General features: G+C 39.6%; 1 protein-coding gene and 1 long non-coding RNA gene across 3 annotated transcripts in view; one reads left to right on the forward strand and one right to left on the reverse strand.

Annotated features, from left to right (window-relative positions):
- The window catches only part of tmprss7 (transmembrane serine protease 7), a 50,865-nt gene that overhangs the window by 21,717 nt on the left and 2,578 nt on the right, over nucleotides 1-26,570 (forward strand). Inside the window, exons 6-17 of the mRNA XM_055644344.1 lie at nucleotides 85-123; nucleotides 3,833-4,061; nucleotides 4,612-4,745; nucleotides 5,298-5,410; nucleotides 6,932-7,035; nucleotides 9,407-9,543; nucleotides 14,620-14,727; nucleotides 18,067-18,174; nucleotides 18,262-18,378; nucleotides 18,927-19,098; nucleotides 22,847-23,115; nucleotides 23,880-24,016. Of these exons, the coding sequence (XP_055500319.1) occupies nucleotides 85-123; nucleotides 3,833-4,061; nucleotides 4,612-4,745; nucleotides 5,298-5,410; nucleotides 6,932-7,035; nucleotides 9,407-9,543; nucleotides 14,620-14,727; nucleotides 18,067-18,174; nucleotides 18,262-18,378; nucleotides 18,927-19,098; nucleotides 22,847-23,115; nucleotides 23,880-24,016 (1,667 nt within the window). The remainder of the gene's footprint in view (nucleotides 1-84; nucleotides 124-3,832; nucleotides 4,062-4,611; nucleotides 4,746-5,297; nucleotides 5,411-6,931; nucleotides 7,036-9,406; nucleotides 9,544-14,619; nucleotides 14,728-18,066; nucleotides 18,175-18,261; nucleotides 18,379-18,926; nucleotides 19,099-22,846; nucleotides 23,116-23,879; nucleotides 24,017-26,570) is intronic.
- Nucleotides 11,598-25,088, reverse strand: LOC129702566 (uncharacterized). 2 transcript variants are annotated; one of them, XR_008724401.1, is made up of 3 exons: nucleotides 24,481-25,088; nucleotides 23,875-23,993; nucleotides 11,598-13,798 (listed from the first exon to the last, which is right to left on the reverse strand). It is a non-coding gene; the product is annotated as an uncharacterized LOC129702566 (long non-coding RNA). The 2 variants fall into 2 exon arrangements; XR_008724402.1 differs by lacking the exon at nucleotides 11,598-13,798 and adding an exon at nucleotides 22,953-23,092 and having other exon boundaries at nucleotides 24,481-25,081.

Below are 26,570 nucleotides of genomic sequence, written 5' to 3' on the forward strand. Positions count from 1 at the left end.
TAGGCAGAATTTTTAAATTTCTGTCTACTGTTTTATTGCTGCATTCCTTGGACTAACATCATTTTAATATTCTTTTGTCGGTAGTTGGTCTTCGTTCAGATTATTTTGCAACAGCAACAACAGGTAAGAATTAATTACCAGAGTGTGGTTCATAGGTTCTAGGAGTAGAATTAAGCCCATTCGGCCCACCAAGTCTACTCTGAAATTCAATCATGGTTGATTTATCTTTCCCTCTCAACTCCTTTCTCCTGCCTTCACCTAATAACCCCTGACACCCTAACTAATCATGAATCTGTCAAACTCTGCCTTAAAAATATCCATTGACTTGGCCTCCACAGCCATCTGTGGCAATGAGTTCCACAGATTCACCACCCTCTGACTAAAGAACCTTTCTAAATGCGTCCTCTTATTCTGAGGCTATGGCCTCTAGTCCTAGACTTTCCCACCCGGAGTGTGGTCCTGGTTTTCCAACCTATTTCATGGCGGACATTGAACTTTTTCTCTGTAACTGGAATGTTACAATACTGTGACAATATATTCTGCACTCTGCTATTTTTCTTATTGCACTACCTGTTCTTGTGTATGGCTTGATTGTGCTTAAGTATAATATGATTTGATTTGACTTAGAATGCATGTAAGCAAAAGCTTTTTACTATATCTTGCTACACATTAATATTAAACCAATACTAATACTAATTAAATTTAATCTTAAGCAAGAATTATGCAAATGCACATGAGCAGTAATTTTAAAGCAAACCAACCTTGTTTTTGAGCATGTAAGGGATAAATATTAGTCAAAGAACTAAGAAAATGCCATATATTTCCTTTTAACAGTCATGTGATCTAGACCCATCTGCACAATGAAAATATATTTTCAAAATGCTTCTCCGCCATTTCTTGCTGTGGCAACTATGCACAAGGAAATCAGTTTCTTTAGTTGTCTATTGAATCCTAAAATAAGCTTTTGACTATACACCCACAATATAAAAACAAATGTGTTAATATACATTTGCTTTGCATTCTGTTGGTGAACTCCTCTGTTAGTTTCACTCATCTGCTACCTCCTGACCCGACTATTTCAATTTGTTCGTAGACATAAATGTTGGAGAAACTCAGTGGGTGCGGCAGCATCTATGTAGCGAAGGAAATAGGCAATGTTTTCGGGCCGAAACCCTTCTTCAGTTCTTGGGTCTGAAGAAGGGTTTTGGCCCGAAACGTTGCCTATTTCCTTCGCTCCATAGATGCTGCCGCACCCGCTGAGTTTCTCCAGTAATTTTGTCTACCTTTGATTTTCCAGCATCTGCAGTTCCTTCTTGAACATTTCAATTTGTTCCTTCACTTTCCATGTTTCCTTCGGCATACACTTAAGATCATCAAAAACTCTCCTGCCAAAAACCTAATACATTAAGAGTCAAGAGTGTTTTATTGTCATACGTCCCAGATAGGACAATGAAATTCTTACTTGCTGCAACACAATAGAATATAGTACATAAAGAGAAAAGAAAGAAAGTTCAGTGTGTGTATACACATGCACGCACACTCAATAAATAACAGATATAATGCAATAATAATTATGGTGTTGCAGTTCAGAGCTTATTTGCTGGAAATGTCTTCAGAGCGAACATTGACTGTGTTTGATAACGGAATGCAATCAAATATGTTTTAATTCCCAATGTTATTATTTGTTTTAGTCCATAAAGATGGATTAATTAAATTGTGAACACATGAAACATTAAAACCGCAGTGTTCGATTGTCACTGCTACCGTTGACACGTTATTACAGAATTCATTTTAACGGCAAATCAATGCTCTTAATATGGAGTATCAATACTGTAGTTATTTAATGAGCAACATTCACAACTATACGTTGGATTTATCCAGGTTTTACTTCTACAGTCGGTCATATACATCACAAATTTGGTCATGAGATATTTCAGTTGAAATTTTAACGTTAATTCTCAAGTGATGGAAACAGCGTTTATCAATAATTTTTTTTTTAATCTGGTGCGTACAAACTGGGTATCTTCATTGCTGTTCACAACACGTACATCTAATCTGAATGTCCAGTAATGTAGCGTTTTGACACCTTTAAACATATTACCAAAAGAACATTTGCTGCAGTTATGTCCTTTGGCCATCTCCTGTCAGTTAATGTAATGTTTAGCCTGTCAGATGGGTATAGTCGGATTTAACAGCTATTATCATAAAATGCCTTTAGAAATTTCCTTGCAACCTGTATATTTTGTTATGGATAAATTATGTGGGAAGCGAGAGTGTTTCTGTACCAATAGCAATAACGACCATGTCATGGTAATTTTGGGTCCTTCACAGAAAACATGCTTGCATCAATCCGTAATGCGCATGGTTAAGCACACATGCCACCATGGTCCAGGATTTATTGACACAGGTTGATCATACGCTGAATAATCCAACCACATTTTTGTTTGGAAGTGGAAAGAACTAATAGAAATTGCATTCATTGCAATGTGTAAAAAGAGTTGAGATACTGTACTATAATTTTGCTGCATGTCATTGTGGTATATATCATGTCTTGATTGGTGAATATGTTTAGTTTGTGACTTTATTTGAAGCAGAAATAACATGTGAATGCTTCATTGACCATAATTTCCGACTGGTAACTACGCACTTCGTCTGAGCACATTATCGCACGTGTCATGCAAACCGTCTTAAATGACCACCTAAACTGTCGTTTTGCAACCTAAAAAGCTGCCACGGTTGCCCGGCTGGCGACAGGGAAAAAAAGTTAAGTGAGAGCCCTGCATATCCCCTGACTCCGCTATCTTTAAGAGCCCTATCTAGCTTTGTCTTGAAAGTATCCAGAGAACCGGCCTCCACTGCCCTCTGAGGTAGAGAATTCCACAGACCCACAACTCTCTCTGTGAAAAAGTGTTTCCTCATCACCGTTCTAAATGGCTTACCCCTTATTCTTGGTTTCGTTTCTGCTTAAAGTAAGATCATATTGGGCATACTGTGCTTTCATTTATAGTTGGTTTAAGGTAGGCTCAAAGAAAAGTGATGCTGTTGAAGGATGACGTTATTCATATACTTTTTCCAGTTTACGAAAATACAAATTCATTTTAATGTACAAACGTGGAAATCTTTTTTATCACAGTGGGAGAAGCCAGTTATTATCTATTGCTAAAGGAAACTGCAGTGCCAGATTAAGTTATAGAAGTGGATACAACTGTGCCTATTTAAAGACATCCAGATAGATATATGGAGAGGAAGGGTTTAGGCCTACAGTATGTCAAATGCAGGCAAATGGGACTAGCCCAGTATGCCAACTTAGTCGGTATAGACAAGGTGGGCCAAAGGGCCTGTTTTGGTGCTGTACATCTCTTATGAGTTCATTGACATTGTATTTGAAGTATATAAAGGATTCAGCAACAGAAAGAATCTGAAATCAAGAAAGGAATGAAAAAGGGATTCTTAGAATACAAATTCTCATTTAAGTCTAAAGAGTAATAATGCAAGTATCACCTATAGAAACCTACTTGTTAAGTCACATTAGTATGCAAAAGTTTTTTTGCCACTGAAGTGCCTTAAAGTCAGTATTTCATCTTTGCATAAACCGCACATAGTAAGTAAGTAAGTAATTTTTATTTATATAGCATTTTTAAATCAAATCACGTTGAAGCCAAAGTGCTTTACAGAGAATAAATTAGATTTCCTTACATCCATATAAAAGAAAAAAGACACAGTACACTATAGGATTCAACATGAAGATATATTCAACATAGAGATAGGAAAATATGAAAAAACATAAAATAAGAAATAGTAATATCTCTAAATAGTTTTTCTCTTTTCCCAGATTCAAACTCTGTTATTGCTAAGCATGCGGAGCAGTCAGGTGTTCCTGTTGCTCTGAACTTCTCCACTAGCACGGGGCGGGTGAACTGCCACTTCAAGCTCACGTCACTATTGGGGCACATCATTCGCCTCTCTCTCACTGCCCTGCAGATTGAACCTGACAATTGTGTTACAGATTCACTCCATATCTATGATTCTCTCATGCCCATCAGAAGTAGGAATTTATACCGGTATGTATCCAGTCCCAATGATTCACGTCTTTCATACTCGTAACTATCTTATAAGGAAAACTGGATAGACAGGGGTTGTTTTACCTAGAGTGCAGGAGGCTTAAGGGTTACCTTCTAGAAATAAATGAAAACATAAGGAGCACAGATAAGGTGATTGTCAGTTTTTTTTTCCCAGGAGAGGAGATTAAAACTAGAGGGTATAGATTTAAGGTGAGAAGGGAAAGATTTAGAGGGGACCTGAGGGACAAGATTTTCACACAGAGTGGTGGGTCAACAGAACAAACTCCCTGAAGAGTAGCTGAGACCGGTCATAATAACATTTAAAAGGCATTTAGGCATGTACATGGATAGGAAAGATTTCGAGGGATATCGGCCAAATGCTGGCAAATAGGACTAGCTCAGATAGACATTATGCTTGGAATAGACGAGTTGGGCCAAAGTCCAGTTTCTGTTCTGTACATCTCAATGACTATAATATTCAAACTTGTAGTGTCTTATTTATGAATTAATGTTTTAATTTGTTTGTGTGGGTATTGTCTTTTCATTCCAGAGCCTGTGAATCCTTTGGTTCTTTCCCAGTTTCTTTTGTATCAACTGGCAATGGCATGTTTCTATCACTCAAATCCCTCAGAGTTCATGGAAAGAAAGAAATAAAGGGATACTTTGAAGCAATCCCCAAGAAAAGTAAGTTATATAGCAGCTCTGCACACAATTCTGCATTAAATCTCAAAACAAGTACACTTCTTTCCTAATTCACAGTGCAATGGATCAGCAGCATAAAATTAACCTTACTTTATTACAATTATGATTATTTCATTCATGGTGTATTTCTAATGAAACATATGTTATCACAATAAGGTGTTAAAAGTTGGGGTTGGTCAAATTTCCAAATTGAGTAGCTTTTTTTGTTTTGGAAAATCTTTTGAGGTAGATTATAAAGCACAAGTTCAATTTTCTCACAAAAGCAACATACTGTGCATTAAAGAAATCAGACATAAAATACAAGCTGGGCAGCACATAATGTTTTCCAAAAGGTTTTTAAGCCAAAAATTATTTTGAGCACAACACAAAGTGTTAGAAGAACTGAGTAGATCAGGCAGCATCTGTGAAGGGTCCATCCCCTCTACAGATGCTGCCTCAACTGATAAGTTCCTCCAGCACTTGGTGTTTTGCTCAAAATTCTAGCGTCTGCAGTTTGTTCTTTCTAAATTAATAATTTTATTTCTTTTTTCTCAGAATTTGAAAATACTATACTTTCCATGGATGGAATGAGATTGGAGGGAAACATAACTAGTCCATATTATCCAAGTTATTACCCTCTAAAATGTAGTTCCACGTGGATATTTAAGGTAATGTTTGATCTTGTTTTTGACATATTTGTATATTTTTTGTAAATTAACTGCAGATGCTTGTGAATATTACGCTTAATTCGTCACATCTCTGTCTAACCTCATCAAGCTTCGATTAATATAGGTGAACTGATTGTAGAATTACATCATATTTGTAGCTGCTATTTTAAAATATTTATATTTAAACTAAAGGATTGCTTTAATGCAAGTACAGAATTCTACAATAGAATTCTACGTTCTAGATGTAATTATACAAGACCATGATGGTGGTCATAGAAATCGTTAAAAGTTGTGGTATCATTAACTTTGCTTGTGTCAAATGAGTTTCAGACATGGCCCCAGTCTGAAACAAGGCCTTCCGCAACAGTAACAAAGCTACTCCAGTTAGGTATCCTATACCATCACATAAACATTTAGTAAATTGTTTTATTTCATTTGTCTTCTTTTCTAATATTTTGATGTTACCTTTAATTCCTTAAAAAGTAATCAGGGTTTTTTTTATACCCTGTCATTTTTGATTAATGTTTCTAAAATATTATTTTTATTTAGTTTCTGTGTTCCTTCTGACCACAGCACAGATTCTAAAATAAATTATCAGATCCCAGGAGGATTTGCTGATGTGAGATGAGATGTGATGGGGGCTTTGCCCATTAGAATAGAAAATAAACCCAGTTAGAATCGTGATACAATTTTAATAACCATGGGAAGGTTTGATTAAAAGAGGAGACTTGCATTATATGATGGTCTTCACAATTCAGTTTCCCCAAAGCATAGTTTGACCAGGAGACACTTTAGAAGGCTGAGAACAGGTGCCACCGAGAACAGAGAGGGATGGGGGGGGGGGGGGGGGGGGGGGGGGGGGGGGGGGTCAAGAGGAACCATTAGGGACTACATTGAACACTTTGTACCTTTGTAGCCCGCCCTCTTTGTGGTGCCTCTTTGCATACTTTGTATGGTATGCAAAACAAAGAATTTCACTGCGACATGTCACATGTGATAATAAACTATCAATAAAGTTACGATCAATCAAGCATGGTAAATAAATAATACAAAACATCAAAGTGTTTCTTTCAGTGAAAGCAATTGGCTATTTTCAGTTTAAAGCAGCTGCCCCTTGGTCTTATTTATATTAGTTGAACTGAGAGCCACTGGGGCTGATCTGAGTTTACTGCAAACAGACTGCTGATTATGTAGGGTAATGTATGATCGATTCTTTAAAGTGTAATGATAGCAAGTCAAAACTGAAATTTTGCTGTAGCTAACCTGCAATATTTCGAGGATAAACGATACAATGTCTGCATCATTTGGTTGACTATTCGTCTCATTTCAATGAGTGAAGGAGAGGAAAGATTCCAGTGTGAGTGGATAACAAATGCTTTTAAGTAATCTGCAACCCACCATGTCCTGACCTATGGATGCAAAATAAAAATGGAAAGGAAGAATAAAGAAAATAAGAAATTAAATTTATCATGCCAAATATTAAAGATCATTTTGATGAATATTGTGTTGTGTGTTTATCAGACTTCTACGCCTTTTGGATTAGCGTTGAAATTTCAGAACTATACCTTGAAGGAAAAGGGATTTGAACCATGTGATCATGGCTGGTGGAAAATAAATGAAAAAATGTAAGTATTTTTTATTACTACTATTACTACAATGTCATGGTATCAGGAAACTGGCCCTTCGGCCCTACTTGTTCATGTTAACCAAGATGCCCCATGTAAGTTAGTCCTATTTGCCTGTGATTGGACCTTATCCTTCTTTTCCTATCCATGTACAATAATTTGCCTTTTTCTATTGTTACTTCAATGATGGTACAATATCATAAAACAGCAGAAGTTATAAGAAATACATGATCACAGCATCATAACAATTTATGGTATAGAACAAGGCTACTTGATCCTTTGTACCCATACTGTCCAAAATAGAGCTTTGCAAACAAATCACACTTTGTCCCTCTCATCTGCAGCCTTGTTGCTTACAGTATAAAAGGTACTTTTGAAAAGTGATGAGGAACTCTGTGTCCAATACCCCATCAGACATGAATACTTCATGCCCATTATTGTTTGAATGAAAGCACTTATTTTCTAATTATTTTACCTTAACTCTGTGACATGCAAACCCTTTATATTATTGCTTACCCTGCCATGGGAAATCCTTACTATTCAGTCCATCTCGGTCCTTTACACTTCCTATTCATCTTAAAAGAATCTCTCATCAGTCTCCTCTACCCCAATGAAAATAATGTCAACCTCAGCCAATTTTTCTTCTTGATTAATAATACCCAGCTTCTACAATATCCTTATGAATGTTTGATACGTTTTATAGCACTATCACATACTTTTTACAACATGGGTTACTAGAACACGGTAAATGGTAGTGCCCTGGGTACATGCGTAGAACAGAGACCAAGTACATAGTTCCATTAAGATGATCACACAGGTAGATAGGGTGGTGAAAAATGTGTTTGACACGCTTGGCTTTATTGATCAGGGTACTGAGTATACGGGTTGGGACGCCAATTTACAGCAGTACAGGGTGTTGCCAAGGCCATATTTGGAGTACCATGTTTAGTTATGGCTTCCCTGCTGTAGGAGGGATATCATTAAACAGAAAAAAGATGCAACAAATATTGATGAGAACGTTATTCTGGAGGGCTGGGGTCTGGAATATTTGAGTTATAAGGAAAGGCTGGATAGGCTGAGTCTTTCCCTAAAGCATAGAAGACTGAGTGAAGACCTCAAATCAGCTTATAAAATCACGAGGAGCATAAATGAGATGAATAGCGACAATCTTTTTCCAAGGAGGAGAGTATAAAACTAGAGGACATATGTTTAAGGTGAGAGGGAAAAGATTTGAAAGGTACCTGAAGGGCAACTTTATAGTAGTGTGCACAAGGAATGAGAAGTCAGAGAAAGTGATAAAGGTGGGTACAATTACATTTAAAAGATGCTTGGACAGATACATTCTGTCTCTGTGCTGTACAGCTCTATGATTCTGATTCTAACTGCATGCAGTACCCCAGTTGTGATTTGGTGAGTTATACAATTTTTCATGCTCTTATATATGTTGGTGCAACCAATGAAGTATCCTCTAAGTTACATTGACCATCTTGTCTATCTATGCTGCCATGTTCAGGCATCTGTGGAGATGTCTTGCAAGGTTTGCCGTGTTTCTCTACAATTCTGTATATCACTGACTATGTATTCCCTTACTTGGTCCACTCTCTCCAATAAATTACCTTGCATTTCCCCACACTGAATTCCATTTGCTAATTTACTGCTCATTTCATCAGTCAATGTGAGCTATAACTTTATTTCTCACTGTCAAGCACATCTCATTTTTGTCAGCTTCTCCAAACATAATTACATTTCCCATATTTAGCTAAATCTTTGATATCGAACTCGGAATGATTACAGCATGGAAGACGATTCAATCCATTGCATCTGAGCCCAGCCCCACTCTCCGCTACTCACACTCTCTTTTTAGCCTTGCAAATCCATCCCTTTCAACTATTTACTCAACTTCCTGTCATTTCTACTGCAGGGTATTGACCTGAAATGTTGACAATTCCTAACCTCCCCCCACACAAATGCTACTCAATTCACTGTTCCTTCAGCAGATCACATCTTATTCCATCACACGGTGGAGAAACTCAGCGGGTGCAGCAGCATCTATGGAGCGAAGGAAATAGGCAATGTTTCAGGCCGAAACGTTGCCTATTTCCTTCGCTCCATACAGCATTTTTGTGTACCTTCGATTTTCCAGCATCTGCAGTTCCTCCAGCATCTGCAGAACACTTATTCCATCACACTCCTGACTTGAACCTTATGGATGGTGGACAGAGGGATTTGGGGAGTTAGGGGATGAGTTACTCTACCAATTAACACATGTTTTATTTACCGTGTCTAATATCCTGTACCAAAGTTAAATAGCATATTGAAAATTTTGGTCTGTTCATTGTTGGGGTAATTGCAAAATATCCTTTACCTACAGGTACTGCGGTTATCAAATAGATTACCAGACAGTTTTCCACATAGCTAATTTTCTGGTTAGTATCACATTCCAGTGCAGTGGAAAACAATCAAGCAAGGCATTTCTGGCTGAGTACAGCAGCTACAACATCAGTCAACGTAAGAATATTATTATTCAATATCTTAAACTTGTAAACTGGAATCACTGCTTTCTTAATGTACCAAAATGAAAAGAGCTTAAAAAAAAACAAGTCAGTAACTGCAAACACAACTGTATGGGGGTTCAAGAGTTGGTGGAGATACAAGAGATGGTAAAATATGAGCAAAAATCAAACTCTGAAGGAACTCAGATGGCTGTACAGCACCCGATGTGAGTCCCAAACAAAAATGTTGACAATTCACCCCCCCCCCCCCCCCCCCCATGCAGATATTGCTCAGTCTGCTGAGTTCCTACAGAAATTTGTTTTTTTGCTCAAGAATTAGGTGACCGCTTTAAGTGTTTATTTGTTTTTTTATTCAAGGAATTATTGCCACTTGAATCTGCCTTTCTTTTTAAAGTAAATGTTATCAGTTTCTCTGGAATGTTTCCTGAATTTACTGGAAGTAGCAAGTTAGAACTGAGCACTGATTGGGTTTGTATCTTGTTTACTTATCATGGAATGAAATTGTAATGATTTGTACTATTACCTCTTGCACCATCATGGATTCAATGAAAAAGAGAAGCCAGATGCAAAAAAAATAGAAGTGATATTGTAAAGTGTAAACATTAGGAATTTTCTTTCTAAATACCTGAGATCTGAAATGATGCGCCTAAAAACAGAGTCCGAAGGCCCTTCAGCCCAACTTGTCCATACTGATCAAGATGTCACATCTAAGCCATTGGTCAACTTCTAATGAAAGGCTATTGACTTGAAATTGTAACTGTTTCCCTATGCATGTTGCTGGCTTCCAGTACCTTTCTAAATTAATAAAAATACCTCTCTCAGTGTCTTTACAACAATTTCTCCACCCATTTCCCCAATAAGAGTTGCGGGTGGTATCAAGGAAGATGTGGTGGTGTGGAGTTAGTTCTAAATGTGTTAAACCTATTGTAATGCCACCCTGAACATGAATATTGGGATGGATAGGCAGGTCAGTACTCACAGTCCCTTATATTTATTAAGTGAATAACCTCAGATTTTAGAATTGGTATTTAAAACTTGTGGATATGGATTCGCATCACTCGGGTAACCCAGGAGCTAAAGTGAGACAAAACTTTTGGAACTTGCAAATTAATGCTTTCTCAGCAATGTTGGGGCAATAAGAGGAGTGATCTCTACAAACATCTTTCACCAACGAGCACCTACTGGCTTCTTTCCCCCTCTAACTTCCCCAAGCTAAAGTGAGCCATCTCTCCATGATCAAGCATATGGTCAAGTGTGAACAAAAGGATGAAAGATAGGCTACAACGTGGTAAATGTGAAATTGCTGGCAGTTTCTCTCAGTGTCTTTATCAGAGAGAGCAAAAACGTAGAACTTTCCTCAAGAGAAATTATTAAATATTGGGATGCAGCGAAGTTTAGGCTTTTATGCACGAGTAACAGAAAGTTTGTCAGATGCTACCAGCTGTGCCGAGAGTTTCTAGTATTTTCTGTTTTTGATTTAGATTTCCAGTATCTTCAGTTTTTGTTTAGCAAGGCAAATTATATGCTAACAGTAATAGATTTAGAGCATAGTTGTAAGGAAGCCTTGCTTTGTGTAGACCACCTTATAGGGTGGTTTGTTTTCATATCTAAGAATACATCTGCTATGCGGATCCAACATAGGTTCACAAGATTTGATTCCTGGGTTGAGCAGACTGTTCCGTGAGAAGAGTTTGAGTAGAATAGACCCCTTTATACTCAAGTTTTTTTTTTAAACACAAGAAGTGACCTTGTTGAAATGTATTAAATTCTCGGAAGCTTTGTAGTGTACTTGGATATCATCTGTGTGCTGGACCTGCAGTTTCTTAAGTACATTTAATAATTTCTAGGGGTGTCCAGAAAGCATCAAAACATCAGTGTACACGTTGTGTCTGCTTATGCCACTTTTGATGTTGTTCGATTATTTGCAGCATTTATATGCAAACACACATGCTGGGCCCTTGGATGTGACATATGCTTGTCACATCAGCCTTTGAGGCTTTGGTGGAAAATCAAATAACTGTCAATAACGATTGCATGGCGTATTGTGGTCGCACGCAGGCGTCTTGACGTCATACGTGTAGCGCGTGGCTTTGTGTGATGACGTCACCGTGCAACACCGTGCGCCGCCCAAAATCAGTTGGCCCGCCTTTTTCGCGTCAACAATAAAACGCGCGATTTGAAAATCCTCACCACACTCATCGCGTTTCTTGCCACGGAGTCGAATTTCTTCCCAGCTGTAACGATCCACAGCGCACATTAAAATTTTATTTCTTGTTGTTTTTCAATACGTTATTTGTTTGCTTGCTCTAAATAAACAATTTAATTCTGATAAAGTCATGGGTCTTTGTATTTATCTCAAATAAGTTCACCTACAACTTGATTATTAAACTTCAGTGTAACCTTTTCGTGTAGTGGGAAAAGCAGTTTGTTAATCATGGCATTGATCTCACATATGGAAACCACGTCTAATCATGGAATGCATCTCACATATAAAAACCTTGATTTATTAGATAAATAAAACACACACAGACATTGAACTGCATTGAAATGCAAAATGTCTCATGAAACGTCATATAAAGCAGACAAAGGCATTTAACTGCTTTTAAATTTATGGCATTTCTATGAAAATCCAATGCGTGAGGTATTATCATCACATTATTACTAGTTTCACATACAAAAATCCTCCATTAACATACGTAGATCCTCCTTTTATTAGATCAGTTCCTGTAGTGGTGGTCCTCCGTTTGTGGGGTGGGATGTTTTCCTGCTGATCTTCAGTACATGTGGTTCTGCCAGGGTACACTGCCCAGCTTGGAGGTGTAGTAAGCGCAGAGATGGTCTCTCTGCTCCTTGGCTCTCTTGTTGCAGGTGTCTCCTTGCAATGTGCCTAGTGCTACCATTGGTGCAGCCTGTCTTGCAGCTCTCCATGAACCTGGTGTGATGTTTCCTGTCTGTTTGTCCATCGTGTCACCCTCCACCATGGCTGCTGCTGCACCTCTGGTGCAGATCAGGTTGTGGAGGACACATGCCGCGTAGACAATGGTCTGCACATTCTTGGGCTCCTGCTCCATTGTAGTCAGCAGGAATCTGAATCTGCTAGCAAGGATACCAAAATCATTTTCCACGTCCCTCCTAGCCCTGGACAGCCTGGAATTAAAGATCCTTCGCTCCCTTGACATCCGCCTGTGAGGGTATGGCTTTATCATCATGGCCTGTGTGCGAAGGCATCATCACCAACCAGTGCGTAGGGGATGTCAGGGTTGTCTTCTCCCGGCAGAGGTACTGGATCATGAAGGCCTGCTCTCCCTTCTTCCATTGCTTGCCCAAGATTCCTGCATCTGCGCCACTGCCAGGTGTGCCCACATCCACAAACAGGAAGTTGTAGCTCACAGCACGATGGAATGGAACTTCTTGTAGTTAAAGTACATAGAACCACCCCTGGGTGGACATCGGATGGCCACATGCTTCCCGTCAACTGCCCCACATGTGTGCAGGAAGTTCCATCTGGTTTGAAAGCCACTCTCCTCCACTCATCAAGTGTACTAGGGCAGTCAATCATTTCTTCTTCACATGCATTGTTGATGGCGTCACAGGTCTCTCGGACAACCTTCCTGATTGTGTTGTGAGTCACACAAAAGTTGTAGGAGAGGCTCTTGTAGGAGTCTCCTGATGCAAGGTAGCAGAGGGTGATGGTCAGGCGCAGGCCTGGTTCCAGTGCCTTCCTCATGAAGGTGTCCGTTTTCTGCAGAAGAGGACCGACTTGTGTCTTTAGCTCCTGAAACAGGTCAGGGGGGATCTTGGTGAAGTTTCTAACGCAGCCTCATCTTCCCGCTGCAGATCTGTCTCATGGTCTCATACTGGCCCAAAGTGAGTCTCATCCGGAACAAAGACCTCGTCCACACAGACCTCTTCCTGGGTTTCTTGACAGCCTTCCTTGTTGTACTCCTGCCTAGATGATCTGTGAGCATGAGGGCTGCTGCTAACAGAAGTCTCTGTTGCTGTTGTAGCAATGCAATCTATATTTCTTGATGATCATGGAATAGCAGCCAGCAACCCCCTTTATATGCGCAAATGATGTCACAAGCTGTGCTGACGCATGGAGATGCATTATGACGCGCGCCTCCGTCGCTTCCGGCCTGTCGCCCCAATCGCACACGTGGGACAGGCCCTTTAGACATCACTGGCATAGTTTCTTGCAGCAGCAACATTAGTAAACAGTATTTTGAAAGGTATAATGGATTGGCACATACCTGGGCAAAGAAATCAAAGCAATTATTGCATGTTTTATTTTCACATTTGCCACTTTATTCTGCAGTGCCTTTGCATAGTAGCTAACACTGCCATCTTTTATTTTGTATTCAGCGGGTTGGGTGGCAGGTGGAACTGCCGCTTATACATATTACCGGAGCACAAATTGGTTTAAAAGACTATTTTACATATATTTACAAGGTGTTCACTTGTTTCTGCTATGATTAATATCGTAGTAGGCAGGAATCAAAGTAATAAATATAACAATATTTATTGCAAACTTCCTCTACATGTTTCATGCCTGCATACAAAGGGGTGGAGTTAAAATCTCCCCTTTAAAATCTCCATATTGAAAGCAATAGACTGGCATCTCTGTAATTGATAGTTTACTTGTGCTTTGGAGACTGAATGACACTATTATACCTACTCCAGAGAAATGCTCACAATTTGCCCTGCTTTTTAACAATTTTTTTGTTTATACACAAATGCAGAATATGAGTTTTAAATACAAATAAATAATTGCAACAGAATGTTGTTTTACTACTATAAAAGACAGCCAGGACATGTCTTCAGCATAGTTCATAACATGAATGTTATGACCATTTGTTTCTGGTTCACATACCACAAAGAATTACATGCATTTTCTGACGAGTAATTTTGCTTGGTTGGATATGTATATCAAATCTGACTTTGATGGCAAAGTTACTTTATACGTATGGTAGAGTAGTTCTTTTAATGACTTTGTTTCTTTCGTTTATTTCCTCCAGGACAATGTTAACATTGTGCAGAATAAATGAGCTCAATTCTCATTTTTTTTCTAAAGCTTGTCCTAATGGATATTATGTCTGCTCCACTGGTCTGTGCATCCGACAGTCTCAACGTTGTGATGGATCAGATGACTGCTTTGATGAAAGTGATGAAGTATTTTGTTGTAGGTACCTCCAAATACCTTTTTGCCTTAAAGGTGCATGAACTTTGTGTTGATATATTTGAGCTAAAGACTCAATAACGCTGCAGATTGCAAATTACACGTGAGGCCTCTGGTGGGAAGACTTCTGATGTATAATACTATCACACAATGATCTCCATGAGGAAAATTAAACTTTTTAAAGTTCTAATGTGCTATTTTGGCACAATAAAATTAAATGTATATATCAGGCCAGACATTATCAGTAAGCTACGTGACCTTTGTTATTTTTATGCTGATTGCACTTTGGGCAAGGAGAGATGCATGCTTAAATTAGATCTAAATGTTGCTGGCTAATTTGTACAGCTTTACTATCAATGGCATTCTACTGTTTGTGACTTCACTAAGTGCCCTGAAATTGGTGTTTGTGTACAGCAGTTGTAACCTAAATTGAACACACAAAAATGAAAGTATATTTTTAACAATCTAATAAGTGCTAATTATTCCTGATACTCTGACATTAAATATTACAGAAATACAATCTTTCCCAAGCTATTAAAATCCAACTATTTTCTTTTTGGTCCCTTTTTTAAAATCTTATCAACTGTTTTTTTTTTCTCTTCTATATTCCGTATCTGATTTCACATTTGATTCATCCACTGATTTATTCTGCTTCTAATGTTATAATTACTCAGTCTAGGTTGGTTAAGGATAGACACAGTTGTTTTTGCTGTTCAATGAGAGGTCCCAGATATCTGATTTCCCTCAATGTGAGATTATCAGCTAGTACATGCAGGGACTTGAGAAGCACAACATATTTGAAACTTGGATGTCCAGGTGTAAGTTTAAGTAATGGTATACACCATTAGATTGCCTTCTCCACCAAAACTTAAGGCAATTACATCTTGGCGATGAGGATGATGTAAACGATGACAAATCGATCTGAACCATTCCCATGCAAAATCAGACTGTTCTTTTTTTTATTTGTCCAAATAAATTTACTTTGGTCACTTTCTTACATTTCTTTTTGTTAAATAGCCATACAATTAAAGTATTTTAATGGAGATTAGTTATGTTTTAATACTGAAGAAGAATTACTGTATAATATAAAGCCAGCAAGCCGTGGAGGAAATGGACAGACAATGTTTTCGGTCTGCATCCTTGGAAAAAAAGAGGTGGGAGTGGGGCAAATGTTTAGTCTCCTGCAGTTGAAGCATAACTGAGATGTAAACTTTTTTTCCCCACAGGCACTGCCTGATGTGCTGACTTCTACACATTTTGTTTTTATTTTAGATTTTCAATATATGCAATTGTTTTTATTGGTCTTGCATTTGCTTGTCAAGTTGGTTCCAGTGGTTATTTTGAATTCTGCTATATAAATAACACTGATATTTCTGAATTTGACTTTTTTTTAAGTGCTCAGATTTAGTTTAGGTTATTGTCACTGTACCCACAAGATTAACCAATATGCATAAGGGTCACAAAAAAGCTGGAGAAACTCAGCGGGTGCAGCAGCATCTATGGAGCGAAGGAAATATGCATTTTGGCCCGAAACGTTGCCTAAGGGTCACCTCTGCTTGAATCCAAGTTCTGAAGTTTGAGCTTTGCGGTCTGTGGCAGTATTTTATTTTAAGTTTGGGGCTTGCCTGAGTGAAAGAGGTCACTGTGCCGTAGACCATTCATGCTGAAGCAGGAGTGACAGCCTTGGAATGGGACCAAATGAAACAACTACATTCTACAGCCCACTCGGAAGTATTAGTACAGTGAAAAGAAATGTTAAGGCACAGCAGCAATAGTAACATTGTCCCAGAAGCAAACACTTCCCCCATTGTTTGTGCAAAATCTGTCTTCAGTAGAAGATGTCTTAAATGTCAAGCATATGAAGTGACCTCTTAAAACATAATGCTCCCTCCTGTGTGGAAAATTTAGCAAACATTTTTGAAGATAACGAGGCCCACAATAGAAAGGCTTTCTTTCAGTAATAACTTGATAATATGAGAGTGGTTTCCTGTTTTTTTAAGTTGGCACTTTTTAAATAGCCATATAGGTTCTGACAATTGAGCTAGATATTGCCTTCCTTTGTTTCAATTTCATTAATGGCAGTAAGAGTGAATAGGCATCAGGTCTGAAGAAGGGTTTCGACCCGAAACGCTGCCTATTTCCTTCGCTCCATAGATGCTGCCTCACCCGCTGAGTTTCTTCAGCATTTTTGTCTTCCTTCGATTTTCCAGCATCTGCAGTTCCTTCTTAAACAAGTTATTATGTTACTGTGTGCATTGACCTAGAAATGTTTGTTCTGAAGAATATTAAACATGGTTGTGATGTTTTAAGGAAATTACAACTTGCATCATGTTTACTTAAAGCTGTAATGAGACAGAAATGTAATGAAACAGACCCATTTGCTGACATTTAGCCCATATCTATCTAAAATATTCTTATCCATGTAGCTATCCAAATGTTGTACCTGCATCAACTATTTCCTCTGGCAGTTCATTCCCCTACCTGGGGAAAAAGACTGTGCATTCACCCTATCTACTCGCCTGAAGATTTTATACCTCTCTATAAGATCACCCTCTCGGCCATCTCTGCTCCACGGAATAAAGTCCTAGTCTGCTCAACCTCTCCCTATAGCTCAGGCTCCCAAAACCTGGCAACATCATCGTAAATCTTCCCTGCATTTTTCCTCACTTAATAACATCTTTCCACTGGCTGGGTGATCAAAACTGAACACAATATTCCAAGTGCAGCTTCACCAATAACCATTACAACCATAATATAACTTCCCAAAGATAGACACAAAATCCTGGAATAACTCAGTGGGTCGGGCAACATCTCTGGAGAAAATGAATACGTAACATTTTGGGTCAGGACCCTTCTTCAAACCCGACCTAAAACGTCACCTATCCAATTTTTCCAGAGATACTGCCTGACCTGATGAGTTATTCCTACATTTTGTGTCTATCTTTGGTATGAACCAGCATCTGCAATTCATTTTTATTACATTCCCAACTTCTATACTCTGTTTTCTGACTGATAAAGACAAGTGTGCCAAAAGCCTTCTTCATTACCTTATCTATCTGTAATGCCACTGTACTATGTACTTGTACTCCTAGATTCCTCTGCTCCTTAAGAACATTTCCCTTTACATTAGCAGTTACTTAAATTGCAACCTGTCCTTTTTTTTAACATTAATATTTCAAATGGCTTTGGTAATTAATCTTTTTCCGTGCGTTTCAGTTTTCACATAAAGCTTAATTAAAGGTAATAAAAAAATAAAATAAAAACACTAAATATTTAAATTATAGTCTCCTGAATAAGTATATAATGCGCTATTAATTTTATTTGTGCCTGATTTTAATTCAGCTCTACCGCCAAAGGTGTGCAACACAAGTTCTCCACATCACCACTACTTCAGCTGTGATGGAGTCAAAGACTGTGAGAATGGTACTGATGAACTAAATTGCACAGACTGTAAGTATTTAAATAACTTGAGATTTATTTTAAAATCGTCATTACATTTTAAAATAAATATGAATCAATGTCAATCATCACTTTTAGCTGTGCCCTGTACAAACATCACCTATAAATGTAAGAATAATGTGTGTATTCAGAAGAAAAATGCTAAATGTGATGGAACAATAGACTGCTTGGATGGAAGTGATGAAATGAGTTGTGGTGAGTACCATTTCTAATAAAAGGGGGCCTCCCTATTGAAAATTATTATTTGCTTAACTCTAGAAAAATTGAAAATGTACTTACTATTTCAAATTGGAATTCTTAAATCTCTCTTAAACTATGATGAATGTTTTTTTTAATTGGAAACTGATAAGCAGCTGGGGGTCATAAAGAAAACAGAAGATGTTGGAAATACTTAGCAGGCCAGGCACCGTCTCTCCCTCCAGATGCTGCCTGAGCAGCTGAGTATTTCAAGTATCTTCAGTTTTATTTTTGATTTCCATCACAGCATCCGCTGTACATAGATAAAGGAGAACATTTACGGACCTTGGATAGTTATTCTCAAAATTTAGAAATTCTGCATATTCATATGTAAAATATTGGCATGCTTTTTAATTGTAAGTTTAAATATTTTTGAATTTACTCCTGAATGAGTAGGCAGAGAAGAAATTATTTTGTTAATATGATTACATCTACATCAGATCACAGAGATTGCTGGCCACAGTTTTTGCTTGATTTTACTGTTTATTTTCACTTCTATTTTGCAGATTGCGGCAATAAAATACGGCACGGAAGCCGAATTGTAGGAGGATCCAATGCGAAAGACGGAGAGTGGCCTTGGCAAGTCAGCCTTCACTTTTCTGGATCACCTTACTGTGGTGCATCAGTAATAACAAAGGAGTGGCTTTTATCTGCAGGACACTGCTTTCAAGGGGAAAAGTACGCAATGAAACTATTAGATTAAATTTCAAGTATTTTTGGTCCAAAAATGCAATGGATCTGGTGTAGATGATTGGAATGTAGGAAAATGTGAAAAACATCATTACATAAGCACATTCTAAATTATATTCTGAATTTTAAGAAAATCGTGTCGGTTAATATGTACCAGCTGGAAATATGCAAATGAGGAGTCAAAGCTATTGTCACAGAAATGTTGTAATTTACATCAGAAGTTGACCAGATTTCTCTTCTAATAGGACCAAGTTATTTACAGTGCCATTATCACCAGAATGCTAGGATAAGTTCTAACTAAGAGGACACGGACGTGACATGTCATATCAGGAAATACTTCTCACAGTTTTTATATACACAAATAGCTTTTCCCACATACAAATTCAGGCAAGGAAATAATTTGTGACTTGGGATTTGACACAGAGCATTACCATGAGATCCCACTGAGAGTATTTCATGTAATAATAAGATGTTGAGGAATATTTTAGCAATACTATCGCCTGCTCCAGATGGCCAATAGTTCAAAATATTTGTTACAAGATACAACTGATCTTTCATGAGGATAGACATTGATACTAGTGGTAACAATATTTTTTAAAATATATTACCATATCACATTCATTAATAATGAATTGGGACATAATCCCAATGTTCTTTCTTATGTTCCTTGCAATTATCTTCATCTAAATGTAAAGGTTATGTAGCAACCATTAATTAAACATTCCATACATCTGTTTCCGCATGAAAGAACACAAGCCTGATTAATGTAGACTTCTCCCTCTACTGCCAGATCTCACTATTAATGTTAACCCATTTGAAACATTGAGGGCAATGAAGGACAAGTCTGCATAGAGAACTTATTCTTGTATTTTGGTGATGACTGCACTGTCAATAAATGAAAGGGCATGGCCTTTAAATGCACTGTAAATTAATTAAAGGACACGGCTCTTACTATCACAGCCACCTTCCCTGCAAAGAAAATGCATGTTTCTCTGTGAGTCCCTGGCCCATTTAATGATCACGGACAGACAATTCTACGTTCATGTGGAATTTATTCATTTATTCATCATCTATTAGAGCCTCAGCTGCAAATTCCACATGTGATTCTATATTCCTAATAATTGACAGGATCAATTTATGAGATAGCAATGCAATTAATAGCACTCCTAGACAATTAATCAGTAGCTAATAGGAACTGGTAACTATCCAAATTAATTTTAAGGTACACCGAATGTGTAACTGCTCTTTGGTGAAAGGTGTTACCTCTCTATTACTTGTTTCATCCTTTGGCTGAATCAATTACACTTTATTCCAGCCGGTAAGATGATTCTCACAGCTTAGTTCATGGATCTCTGAGATGAACGCATAGCTGTCAAGTTCCCACACTGTACCATCAGCCCATCTTGTTGCACCTTCAATAATGTTATAAATTAAACGTCACTATAGAAATGAACATTTAGTATTACACCAGAAAATGAGTTATCAAAGAAAATGCCATCTTTAAATATGGAAATAGGGTAAAGGTGAAAATTCTGTAACATTTTAACTTTTGTGCCAGTAAAGGTACGCCGCATCATTGCACATATAAGAATGCCTATAATCCAATGGTATTTTAGCTAAGATGCCTCTGGATATATTCAGACATAAATGATCCTGCACAAATTCAAGTAGTTTCCTCCTTTAATCATACTCACTGGCCCAGAAATTAACTGATACCTTGCACTTTTAACAGCTCTATATTAAAATTGTGAGTAATTCAAATGTAATTATATATATTTATCCAGTGTTTTTGTGATGGTATGTACCAGTGGGGCAAAAAAATGATTTTTAAACTTTTTGAATTTTAATTTTTTAAATGTTGATTTTATACATTTTAGTTGTTAGTTTATTACATTGGGAATTGATTTGTCACCAAATCAAAACAGAAGAGGGTTATATTGATGGAATAAAAATGTTGATAAATGTAACTTCATTTTTAATTTATACTAGACCAAGTGTAGACCCGTTGGGTCTGCTACCCCGACGCAAGATTCCACCACTCGCCCGTTCCCCAACGCAATATTGCACCACTCACGCAAAGCGCCCAACTGGGCAGACGCGTCTCATTTCTCCTCATCCTCCAGCACTCCCTCCTCCTCTTCACCCTCCCCCTTCAATCCCTAAAGAAGGAGGGGGGTTAGAGAGGGATGGGGGTTAGAGAGGGAGGGGGGTTAGAGAGGGTTCTCCCCTAGGGGGGTACAGAGCTGAAGGGCTGCTATCCCATCTTTAATAACTGACTAGAGCGGACTAACTGGTCTGTAGGGGGGGCAGAGGGAGAGGGAGGGGGGGAAAGAGGGATGTAGGGGATTTATCGGCCTTTAATCCATTCAATTTACCCAACACCACTTCCCGGCTAGTGAGGGAGGGGAGAGGAAGGGTAGAGGACTGCAGGGGTTTTAACTAATCTCTTTCTTTTCACATATCTATAAAAACAGATGGGCCAGTTTTCTTTCATAATCTATAGAGGGGTCTTTGATGGGGTAGTAGAGGATAGAGGGGTAGAGACAGAGAGGGAGGGGGAGGGGGGGCAGAGGGAGAGGGAGTGGGGCAAGAGGTAGGGGGTAGAGGGGAGGGGGGTAGGGGGGAGGGGAGAGAGAGAGGGAGGGTGGTAGAGGGAGGGGGTAGGGGAGAGGAAGGGGTAGAGGGTGGCATGAGGGTAGATAGGGAGTGGGCATCTCCCTCCTCCACCCCTCCCTTCTCCCTCCTCCTCTCCCTCCTCCTCCTCCCCTCACTCCCATTCCCTGCACCAGGACCTACCCAGGTCGTAGATCAGCGCTAGGGTGTGGAACGTGGCCTGGCTCTCATACTCGGCCGGTCCCTGGGTGTAGACTCCAACCATTAGCTTGGCCACAGCCTGGGCTATAGTGCAGGCTACGACTTCATCTCCGGGCTAATCCCTGACCACGGTCCCAGGCTCGTCCTTGGTTCCAGCGGCGGCTTTTTTGGCCCCATCCAAAGCCCTGAGCTTGGCCCTTACTCCAGCTCCAGCACCACCTTCCCCACCGGGCGATGGGCGCCACCGCGAGCGCTGGAGTGCCTCTCCCTCCTGGAGTGTCCCGTCCTGCCTTGCGAGTGCATTGTGACGTCACCCGTTTTTTTTTCCGAAATGGGTGAGTTTTCGAGCTTCTTTTAAAACGTTAGACGATTAAAAAGTTCAGAAATATAGGTGGGAAAAAGACGGGAAGATGTTTATCGCCTCCACGGAAAAAAAGTGAGCAGAATGTTGAAAATGGGAAGGATGCGGCCTAGTGCTTGCAAGAAAATAGGAGTTAACTAGATTGCGCACACACACACACACACACACACACACACACACACACACACACACACACACACACACACACACACACACACACACACACACACACACACACACACACACACACACACACACACACACACACACACACACACACACACACACACACACACACACACACACACACACACACACACACACACACACACACACACACACACACACACACACACACACACACACAGTTTTTTAGTAATATTGATAGATGCATACTGGCACCTTTTTATCTACAAAAGATCACTGCATTTATTCATTGTCCCCAGAATATCGATGTGTAATAATTGGTGTACAGTATATTGTAATACTTTTTATTGCTTTGCATGTCACAAAGAAATGAAACACTACTGCTGAAATAATATTATTATTTTGATTTGAAAGAATGTCTGATCCCAGACCATGGATAGCTCATTTAGGAATGCATACTCAAGGAAATGCAAAGTTTAAAAGTGAGCTCAAAAGGATTCTTGTCCATGAATACTACAATGGCCGGAACTTTGACTATGACATTTCACTGCTGAAACTGAAAACGCCTTGGCCAGACAGACCAACAGCAACAATCCAACCAATCTGTGTTCCTTCACTGGCTCAAATGGTACCAAATGGAGAGAGATGCTGGGTAACTGGCTGGGGTCAAAAACAAGAAAGAGGTACGAAATTTTATATGATATTATTAATAAAGGATTAAGGACAAGATCATATAAAAACAACATGCAATAATTTTTAATAGTTAAAAGATTCATTCTTAAGTTACGTGTAGGAAGGAAATACAGATGGTGGTTTACACCGAAGGTAGACACAAAATGCTGGAGTTACTCAGAGGGGCAAGCAGCATTTCAAGAAATAAGGAAAGGGTGACGTTTCGGGTTGAGACCCTTCTTCAAATGAGTCTCGACCCGAAACATCACCCATTCTCTCCAGAGAGGCTGCCTGTCCCGCTGAGTTACTCTAGCATTTTGTGTCTATCTTCATTCTTAAGTTAGATGGATCATACATGTTTTAAGAAACTGTCATGAACTACATTTATTCTGGGATATGAAGATGTCAGAAAATAACATGTTTAGAAATGTTTGCGATATTAACAGATAGAAATGTATGCATTACTCTCTGCTGCTTTAATGATGCATCTATGATGTTAAATAAACAATCTTGATAATGCTTCACATAAATAATAGATTGAGATCAAAATTTTGAGTTCAGCAGAAATATGCTATAATTGCAGATCCTATTGAAAATATAAATTATCAGCTTGGACAGGCAAATGATGTGATTCTAAGTCTACTGCAAGTGCTATGAATGTTCACAACTAATCTTTTCCAAGTATTTAGTCAGGGGTTTAATCATGGAGTCAGTGATAAAAATACTAAATGAAAAATCTACTGCACATTATTTTGTATTGTTTTTCTTACTGAAGGTAACAGTGATCCTACTGTTCTTCAACAAGCAGAGGTTGAGATCATAAACCAGTCGCTCTGTCGTTCCGCCTATGGACTCATCACTCCACGTATGATGTGTGCAGGATTGCTATCTGGGAAAAGAGATGCTTGTCGTGTAAGTTTAAAAGCAAACACCTTAAAGTTAAAATTAGCTTTACAAACTTTACTGTACTCAATGTAATGAATATTTTATACATGTTCCTTAAATCGACAAGGAAAAGAATGATTAGTAACGTTGTGCAAAACACGGTGCTGCAGGAACTCTACGGGTCGGGCAGCATCTGTGGAGGGAATGGACAAATGACAAACGATTCTCCGCTTTATGATCTTTGGTCCGAAGAAAGGTTCCTCCACAGATGCTGCCTGATCTGTAAACTCTATGACTTGCTGAGTTCCTCCAGCACTTTGTTTTGCTCACATTTCCCTGTGCCTTCATGAGAAACTTTATTTTTATTGCGTACATATTCTATGGAAAATTATATTTTCCAGGAAATTCTTAATATCTCATGACATAATGCATTACTGATCATGTTCCTTCTAATTAATGAACTTCTATAGTATGTTATAGAGGCATCTTACCAATCGATCATGCGGGTTATATTGATCACAAAGTTCAGGTGTTGCAGTTTCTCAGTTTCAAATCATGGAGATCGTGGATTTATACATTAAAATGTACATCATATTTAAGTTGCCTCATAAATTGCGAAGAGATTTGTGAGGGGAAAGTGACCTATTCTAGTGGCAATCTGCAGAGTTTCGTGGCTGGGTTTTAGTTTCAGGGGCCAGAGGCGTATCTCTTGCTGCTGCTGATGGGGATGGCGCGATGATGTGGGAGTGAGGAGAGTGCGGCGTTTCGCCCTCCTCTCCCCCCCCCCGGGGCTGCAGCACTCGGCTCCATCCAGCCGAGAGAGCGGGAGCTGCACATCGCGGCCGCCATTTTGCCTCTCGGCCGGCGGCGGTTGGTGACCCCCACACGTGCCGGCGGACGGCGGTTGGTGACGTCCCAGGACGGCTCAGCCCGCGCCACCGCCCGCGCTCTCCCACGAGCGCCACCGCCCGCGCTCTCCCACGAGCGCCACCGCTCGCGCTCTCCCACCGACCGCCACCGCCCGCGCTCTCCTACGAGCGCCACCGCCCGCGCTCTCCCACGAGCGCCACCGCTCGCGCTCTCCCACCGACCGCCACCGCCCGCGCTCTCCTACGAACGCCACCGCCCGCGCTCTCCCACGACCGCAGGATGTGTATGTGTGTGGTGAGGTGTAAAGGATGATGACGTGCCAACACTTCTGGCTGTAACACCTGCAATATTGCCCTATACAAAAATGTCACTCAGGGTTTCCTTGTATTTTTAAGGGTATCTCCTTAAGGTGGTGGAGGGGAAAGAGAATCTAAGGAGTGACTTTTCACACCGTAGTGGGGACTGGGTATATGGAACAAGCTGTCAAAGGAAGTAGTTGAGACAGGTACTATTATCACATTAAAGAGACATTTGGACAGGTACATGGATATGAACGATTTAGAGGGATATGAGCCAAACACAGGCAGGTGGGACCATTATTGATTGGCAGGGACAAGTTGGGCCACGGGCCTGTTTTCACGCTGTGTATTGAGAGTTTCCCACCATTTTAATCATGCCACAAAGAACGAATATTTACCTAATGCCTCTCATCTGCTCAAACTCTCATTGTCGAATCGTAGTCATGGAGACATGCAGCATGGAGACAGGCCTTCAACCCTTTTGTCTCTCACCTTGATTTTCACCTCTGTTTTGTTCCAACTTTCTACCTATCAAATCCCCCCCCCCCCCCCCCACTCATCCATGCTCACCTATTCCAACTTTCTCATCTCTCCCAACTTTCTTTTACCTCCCACACTCCCCTACAATCAGTCTGAAAAAGCGAAACGTTGCGTATCCATGTTCTCCTGAGATGCTGCCTGACCTGCCGAGTTACTCCAGCACTTTGCATCTTATGAAACAGGCCCTTCAACCCAACTCATCCATGCCAACCACGATGCCCCATCTAAGTTAGTTTGCCCACTATTTGCTCACGTTTTGGTCCATAGCCCTCTAAACCTTTCCCAGTCTATAGTATAATCAACAAATGGCATAGAACAGTACAGCGCAAGGACAGGCCCTTTACCCCACAGTGTCTATGTCCACCATGACGCCAGGTTAAACTAGTCTCCTTTGCATGGAGTTGGATTGATACGGTTAAATCACAGTCTTTTTACTATGGTAGGGGCATCAAGAACTAGAGGGCATGTGTAAGGTGAGGGGAAAGATTTAACTGGAACCAGAGGAGTAACTTTTCCACTCAGGGTGGTGGATATAGGGAATGAACCGTCAGAAGAGGTAGTTGAGGCAGTTACAATAACAACATTTAAAAGCTATTCGGATCTTGACTGTCATGGATGAGCTTGGCCGAAGGACCTGTTTTCAAGCCCTATGAGGTTTTAATTCCAACTCCAAATGTGAATTGCCAGGGTTGATTTGGCCATTATGATATGAAACTTGGTCAGTTTTAATAATGAAACACCACTGTGTACTTCAGCCTGAGTGATTCCAACTGAGGTGTCTCATAGCAGATTGAGAGGGGTTGGCAGAATAAAATTGCTGAGAACTATGGTGAGTACGAGTCTGGTCAGTAGAAGTTTTTTTGAGTGAAGGC

Source organism: Leucoraja erinacea, chromosome 13, assembly GCF_028641065.1.
Source record: "Leucoraja erinacea ecotype New England chromosome 13, Leri_hhj_1, whole genome shotgun sequence".
Taxonomy (NCBI): domain Eukaryota; kingdom Metazoa; phylum Chordata; class Chondrichthyes; order Rajiformes; family Rajidae; genus Leucoraja; species Leucoraja erinaceus.